Source organism: Monodelphis domestica, chromosome 6, assembly GCF_027887165.1.
Source record: "Monodelphis domestica isolate mMonDom1 chromosome 6, mMonDom1.pri, whole genome shotgun sequence".
Classification (NCBI taxonomy): Eukaryota; Metazoa; Chordata; class Mammalia; order Didelphimorphia; family Didelphidae; genus Monodelphis; species Monodelphis domestica.
Genome location: NC_077232.1, coordinates 140854978 through 140862906, shown reverse-complemented (window position 1 = coordinate 140862906; position 7929 = coordinate 140854978). Strand labels below are relative to the sequence as shown.

General features: G+C 39.7%; 1 protein-coding gene across 5 annotated transcripts in view; it reads right to left on the bottom strand.

Moving 5' to 3' along the window:
• Positions 1-866: 866 nt before the first annotated feature.
• Positions 867-7929, bottom strand: part of PDGFRA (platelet derived growth factor receptor alpha) — a 49340-nt gene continuing 42277 nt past the window's right edge. For all 5 annotated transcript variants that reach the window (XM_007496451.3, XM_007496450.3, XM_056802617.1 and 2 more), the window contains exons 20-23: positions 7591-7690; positions 7376-7481; positions 5154-5389; positions 867-3949 (exon numbers count right to left, since the gene is read on the bottom strand). In XM_007496451.3, the coding sequence (XP_007496513.1) occupies positions 3802-3949; positions 5154-5389; positions 7376-7481; positions 7591-7690 (590 nt within the window). In that variant the 3' untranslated portion in view covers positions 867-3801. The remainder of the gene's footprint in view (positions 3950-5153; positions 5390-7375; positions 7482-7590; positions 7691-7929) is intronic.

The following is a 7929-nucleotide window of genomic DNA, read 5'->3' as shown; positions in this document are numbered from 1 at the left end:
ATCAAAAATCCAGCATAACTCACATTTAGATGGCACTTCAAGGTTTAGAGAACTCTTTCCTCACAACTCGAAGGCAGGTCATACGAGGATGCCCCGTTTTACAAAAGTGAGTTGCCCACAGAGATGGTAGCTGGTAGAACTGGGATTCCAACTCAAGTCTCCAAGTCCTGGCTCCAAATCCAAGATTGTTTCCACGCCATCAATTTTGCTCTTATAGAGAACTGTTTCTAAGGTTTTGGTATTTCTAAAGAAATGGAGTTTTCATTGTAAGATGAGGCACTCTTCTTAGAAAAGCTAAATTGCCTATAATCTTTGGGCAAAACTCTGTCTTTTGGAAATGACTCAGTTCATAGGAGATGGTTCAGAGACCACTCCATAGCATCAGAAACCTAAAACTCTAGGCTGAGAGATAAACCATTAAGGGCTTTAATCACCCATACCATCTAACCTTCAATCCCAAAAGAATTTTTAGAAAGTGAATGAAGAGAGTAATCTATCCAATTGTTAAGAAAACAACTTTGGGACCTAGTTAAAATTAAGCTTTTTTTTTTTAACCAATAAAACTAAGATAGACTAAATCCAAAGAATGGATCAACTTTCCACAAGTCTTAGAGATAGATGAAAAGAGATTTTGTCAGAGATCACATAGCTAAAAAATATGAGATTGGGTTTGAACACAGCCCTTCCTGTCACACCTTTCGAATTGTAACTATTTCATTCATTTTACCAAACCAACCCAGTTTCTGGTACACAGTAGACACATAATGTAAGTGTTTATTGACTGATTCCTAACCCCAAACCCAACACCCAAGTTTACATTATTTTGTAATTTCTTGCTTGAGAAAAATTAAGCTAGACCTTCAGTATAACTTTAAATTATATAACATTTATTGAAATATAAAGATCTGAATTTATACATTTTAAAACAAAATTAAAAAGGGGTATTCATATTGCATTTTATACCAATAGTCTTTCCCAATCAATTTGCCCTCCTCACATAATACACCACGCCATTATTTTGGAAACACTTTTTTTTATTATTCTAAAATATACTTTTTGGACATTCAAAAGTGCAACAGTTAACGTGCCTGTGGGGTATATCACAGTCAAAAAAATATAAACAAAGGCAGTGATACAGCTTGTCATAAATGTTTTGGCAGTATTCTCCGTCTATATAGAAATACATATATACATATGGATGTATAACATCACCTTATCTTACGTCCCTCTTCACAAAACAGGACCATTTTGTACAAGTTGTCAGACCACATTTTAAGGAAATCATTGACCATTAAAAACTCACAAGTTGCATTTCTTAGGCTAGCTTTTGATTGTCGTCATACAAACGGAGAGCTGGTAGGATTGATGATTTTCCTTCTAGTGGCTTCTCACAAGGAAGCCATAAACAAACAAACAAACAAACTTGCAATACAATGAAAACACACACAACAAAATGCTGTTCCAGGACACAGACTAGAAATGATAGTGTCTCAGCCCAGTGGCTGAGCTTTTGACAAATAGGACTGTGGGAGCCACTGGTCCAGGAGCTCAGTATATATTGTGCCAGGAGATATGATGGGTAGGTGCAGAGCAGGAACAGAAAGCATCAATGGAAGTCTATAAGAGAATAGGTGATTGGTTGATAAACAGAGAAGTCTTGAATTGTGATTCTGGAAACACAAATGCATTTCAAGTCGGACTGGTTCTCGAAACTCCAGTTATTTTGTCCCTTGTAACAGGCAGAGCTCCATGGGCTTAGGCTTTAAACAAGGAAGAGCATCCAAGAAAGAAAAGGTTTATGTTGAGAGTGGATACCAATCAGGCATCTAGCTGTTGCTCATACATCATCCCAAATCACCACCTGCTAGTGTAAAGAGTGATTGCTGTAGCTACAGGCTGCATTTCATTCTTATGTTGTCAAAAACAAAAGATATTGCAGAACTTAAGTCCATGTTTTTACAAACAACTGATTCAAATGGTTTAGAGAACTTGACCAAAAAATGAAGCTACTTATTTCAAAATTGCTTAAAAAATACAACAAATACACCATCCTACTCAAAATGTTGAGCTAAAATTTTATCCACGTTGTATGAATGGCTTCATTTTACCCACTTTTCTTTTTAACTCAAGGTCTAATCACAAGAATTGCTATACAGGGAAGAAGTAAATAAACCGTGGAAGCTCTGAAAAAACCCACAAACCCTAAAAGCTAGCTTTCTTGATCTCAGCTCATACAGAAGAACTATACAAAGGGGCCTAACTTGCCAGGTATATGGTATGGTCTGGTTAATCTGAAACTAAGAAGTTCGAAAGGCAGCACTAGTCTAATTCCAAATTTCAGATTGCTTCCCCCCCCCCCCCATTCTTCAATTCGGTTCAATTGAACATTTATTAAGCACCTACTCTATGTGAAGCATTGTGCTAGGCACTGGGGATATAAAGATACACACATGCATGTGCACTCACACACTCTCACACACTCACACACACACCCCCAAAAAAACCTGTCTCTGCCCGAAAAGAGCTTACATTCTACCTTAAATCAACTTCCTATAATCTGATGCGTACCATAGTCCCCCAACCAGCAAAGCTATAGAAGGCGGAGGGGGTTTAGATTGTTTCCAATGCTAGTCAAGGCTTTGACTTCCTCGGATAATTTTTGATTCTGGGTACACCAGAATGACAGCAGCCACAAATCCTCCTTGTTTATGTTCCATAAGAAGCCTGGCCAAGCAGAGACTTGTCCATTTGCACAGGAGGGAACATTTACTGCTTTACAAGTTTCATTCTTTTTTTTAGTACAACAGATTAGACAATGTCTTATTTTACAAAGAACAAAAACCCCAGAACTTGGGACTGGTCTGGGTGATGCTACATGGTTTTTTTTTTTCCCCTCTATGTTCAACTAACTTTAATCTGCTAATGCTATTATTATCTTATATAGCCAAAGGTTATTCAGTATAAATGCCCCAAACCCAATAAAGTCATTACCTACTTAGTACAGCTGATCTTTGTTGCTGGATTTGTGTTGATGTTTCCAAATTGTGCTTTCTCTGAAGGGAGATGTGTTCTAAATTACACATTTAGTATAAATGATGACAGTAGTCGTAGTATTAATGTAGTTAGCAATATGTAAAAGATTTGTTGGGCTTCTTCTAAACAGCCCAATTCTATCAAAAGAAGGTTTGTTAATGATTATCTTTCTTCTTTATTACTCAACACTAAAAAAATAGTCAGATAACTTGCTATAGTAGCAATATCCTTTACGTTTCAAAAGTGGTTTTGCATGTACTTCTCATGGTAGCCCAACAGCAGCTGACATGGGATTTCAAGGGGGAAGTACATAAATGTTTTTAAGTGGTCTCTTCAGAAGTCCAGAGAATATACTCAATACAAATCTAAACACATCCTCAGCTACTTATTTACATAATTACAATGATGGTGCTGTGATGCAATGAAAGTTCTGTTCATCAGAGTCATCAATGCCCTTGAAACAAAAAGCTGGTCCCTTTTCCTTTTGTCCATCTACCTGGAAAAAAGAAAAAACTCTGCAATTACTGTTGAGATGCTATAGAAGTATTGCAAGGAGCAACACTGAAGCAGTCCTTTCCAGAGTATCTCACTCATTCATGTTCAGGATGGTCTCTGAGCCCTTATGGGGAAGTTTTCTTTACAAACTGAGCCTCCTTGCATCATTTGCATTGCAATAAAGTGGTTTTCTGAAGGGTGTTCAAGTCTTTAGACTGAATGGTGAGCATCTCTCTTTTCAGAAATGGAATAGCTCCACAAAATCCTTGACCATTACAGGAAGCTGTCTTCAATCAGGTCTGACGGGTCTATCCCAATGTCATCCATCATGTCGATATCCTCGATGGTTTCATCCTCTCTCTTGATGAAGGTGGAGCTGCTGGAACCTGTCTCAATGGCACTTTCCTCAGATGTCTGGGAACTGGGGAAGACAGAGAATATGGGAAACTGAGGCTTATTGCTAAACCGGTTGGGTTACGGTTACAAAGGGTATTTGCCATTACAGAATTTATTACTATACTGTTCGCCCAGTTGGATTAGTGGTTCTTTGTTATTGTTATTTTTCATTCCTGTCTGACTCTTCATGACCCCATTTAGGGTTTTCTTGACCAAGATACTGGAGTGGTTTGCCATTTCCTTCTCCAACTCACTTTCCAGGTGAGGAAACTGAGGCAAATAAAGTTAAGAAACTTCTCCAGGATCATGCACTTAGGAAGTGTCTAAGAATAGATTTGAACACAGGAAGGTGAGTCTTTCTGACTCCAGGGCCTATCAACTGTGCCACCTAGCTTCCCAGTTAGGTTTCTTTTTATCAACAATAAATAAATTTTAAAAGTAGTAGTAAAATGCTCATTATCTGTCCTAATGTAGTGATTCAAATTAGGAATTACATAAAGAAATGCAAAAGACAGGCAATCTCCAGAGTCATTTTGGTCATTCTATTTAACTCTTCTCTTCCTAAACTTTTCTTTATGGCTGCTTAAAAAGTTTCCATAGGGATCAACCCATTTCAATAACTTCTATAACTACCCTGCTTACCCCTGGTAAAAATGCTCACTGCCACAACCCAAAGGAAGGCAGCTAGAAAAGAAAGGCTACGAACCAAACAGTTTGTACCAGGAGGCTCTTCTCCTGCCAGTGAGGCTTTTCAGTGTCTTATTGCAAGTGTGCTGTGCATCCCTCACTTACCAATATTTCCCTCTCCTAAAATAATAATAATAACAAAGCTAGAAACAGGGATGACAGATCTCTAGGCATGGAGGCAGCTAGGTGGCTCAATAGATTGAGTTCCAGGCCCAGAGATAGAATGTCCTGGGTTCAAATCTGAATTCAGGCACTTCCAACATGTGGCCCTGTGACACTTAACCCCTACTGCCTAGCCCTTATCATTCTTCTGCCTTAGAACCAATACATGGTATTGATTCTAAGATAGAAGGTAAGGGTTAAAAAAAATCTCTAGGCAGGCAGCTGAATAGTGACTCTAGACAAGTCACTTCTTTTGGGTCTCAGTTTATTCATCTGTAAAGTGAATGGGTTGGGAAGAATGGCTTCTCTATACCTTATTCCATCCTCCTCGGTTCAAAATCCCTGATGATAAAACAATATGGTCCACAGACGACACCTACCTGTGTCTGTTTCTCTTGCCTAGGTCGTCTTCAGGGATAGGGTCAATGTCAGGCAGAGGGATGATATAGCCACTGTCAGCACTCAGCCTCTGTTCATCATAGCTGCCCTCCCAGTCCTTCATCTGGTCTTCATTTTTGTAGGTGACACCAATGTAAGTGTTATCACAATCCACTCTCATGCGAGCAACGGCAGGGTGGTCACTCTTCAGGAAGTCCAGGTGGATTTTCTCATAACTCTGCAAATACCAATTTTATGTCATTACTCAGGTGCTACTGACCTGACTGCAGAAAGGGAAGGCAAGAAGGAAGAAAACGACCGTTCAGGAAGTAACTACTATGTGACAGGCACTGTGCTAAGCACTTTACAAATATTATCTCACTTGGCCCTCAGAACAACATTGTAAATGACCTGCTGGTCATTTCCATTTTATAGCTGAGCAAACAGGCAGAAAGAGATTAAGTGACTTGCCCAGGCACCCAGCGAGGAATTGTCTGAGGCCAGATTTGGATTCAGATTTTCCTAACTCCAGGCCAAACAGAAATAAAGGAATCAAGAATGATTTAAAAAGGTGGTATCTAGGTAGCTTGAGAGCCAAGGCTAGAGACAGGAGGTCCTAGGTTCAAATCTGGTCTCAGATACTTCCTGGCTGTGTGACCCTGGGCAAGTCACTGAACCCCCATGACCTAGCCCTTACCACTCTACTGCCTTAGAACTAATACACAGTATTGATTCTAAGATGGATGGTAAGGGTTTAAAAAAAAAAGAATGATTAAAGAGAATGTCTCCAAATTCATTTGTCACTTTTCTTCCTGATGATTCATAAGGTAGACTCAGAGGCCAATGACCCAAGAGACTATAGACCAGAAAGAGACAAGGCAAGGGCAGCTTGGTGGATAGAGAAACAGGCCTGGAGATGGAAGGCCCTGGGTTCAAATCTGGTCTCAGACACTTCTGGGGAAAGTCATTTAACCCTATTTGCCTAGTCCTTGTCCTTCTGTCTCAGAATTGTTACCAAAAAAAAAGACAATAAGCAAAGGTTTAAAAAATAAATAAGTAACATCTGAAATTTCCAGTGCACAATTGTCTAGGAAACTGGGTTAAAGGAGAAAAAGTATGAAGAATCCAAAAGTTGGGCAATCAAACTCAATATCTGGGAGAGGACTGAAATATTTCTAGATTCCTCAACTCTCATGTAGAGAGTTGCTTCCTTCATGTGTGTGGTGGCATTCCATACTCTTCCTTGCAATTGCATTCATTAGTTTGGACAAAGCAGATAATCAGTTGTGGTAACAGCAAGCCATGGATAGCATCTGTCCAAGTCATTTGGTAAAAACCAGTTTTCCATGGATCTAAGTGGAGTCAGCTTGGCAGCTTAATGAAGTGTGGTTGTCCTGCGATGGCTAGCCACATTGTCATTTCAAACACTCTAACATCTGGGAAATAAAGCATTTACAGGTGTTGCTAACAGAAGGCCCAAAGATGAAAGAGGAGCCCTGCAGGAAATGGGGCATACTGCCTTGGACAGATGACTTGCACTAAACATTTCCACCTGATACCTGAGGAGCGGTCTTTGAATCCAGAGGCTGTGTTCCATCATCACCATTTTGAAAAAATGCCTTCATCCTAGTGTTGCCATCAGGAATTTCTGCCATCTTTGTTCTTCTGCCCTTTCAAACTTTATATGTAATGGGTGTTTAAAAAACGTGAGGTAACACAGTGTAGTATCTAGGGAATTGGCCTTGGAGTCAGGAAGAGCTGAATTGAGTCAGCCTCAGATACATACTAGTTGTATGACTGTAGGCAAATCACTGAGCCTTAGTTTCCACATCACTCAAATGGGAACAATAAATAATACCTATCGTACTTACTTCAGAGGACCAGGAGTCTATCGCTAGAAGGCTTTTTTTTTTTCCCCCCTAGAAGTGAACAATTGAAATCTCCTCATTTTCAGATGAGGAAACTAAAGGCCAGATTGGTTCAAGGATTTTCTCAAGGTTACATATAAATGATTCAATCCTAGGTTCTGTGATTCTGTACTTAGCATCTTTCCCACAGTAGTTGGGTTGTTGGGAAGACCAAGTGAAATAATATACCTAAGGGGCTTTATAAATCTTTTAAAAATCTATAAATGTCAAAGTCAGCATTGTGCTTGTTTGAATTTCCCTCCTCCAGCCTCCAAGGAGACCCACTCACAGCCTTCCCAGATGGCTGAGAGACAAACCTTCTTATATTGTCCAGGTAGCAAATTTTCCACAATCTCACTCAGGTGGTAAAAGGAGGGTCTCTTCTCGGGCTCACTATTCCAGCACTTCACCATGATTTCATATCTAAAGAGGGAATAGAATCCAGTGTGAGAAGGAGCAGAGCCAGTCCCCACCCCAGCTACAGCAGCACAGGCAAGAAGGGTGCCCAACCACAGATTCAAGGAAAGCTTACACTTCACTGGTGGCATGGTCGGGTTTGGCCATTCGGTATCCACTTTTGATTTTATTATAGAAAGTAGAATCCACCATCATTCCAGGATAGGGTGTGCCTCCTGAACACAAAAACATTCCCCACACAATATTACCAAACAAGGAGATGAGCTATTAATTTAAGAACTGTAGGAAATAGCAGTGCTTACACAAATCACACTGGTGGTGCTGGATCTATAATGGGGATATAACTGATCACATTCCAAAGTATGTGGAAGAGAAGTCAAATCCCCTTTCTAAAAAAAAAAATCTTAATTGAAGTAATGTGCCCTTGTAGCTAAATTTGAACACTATTCAGAAT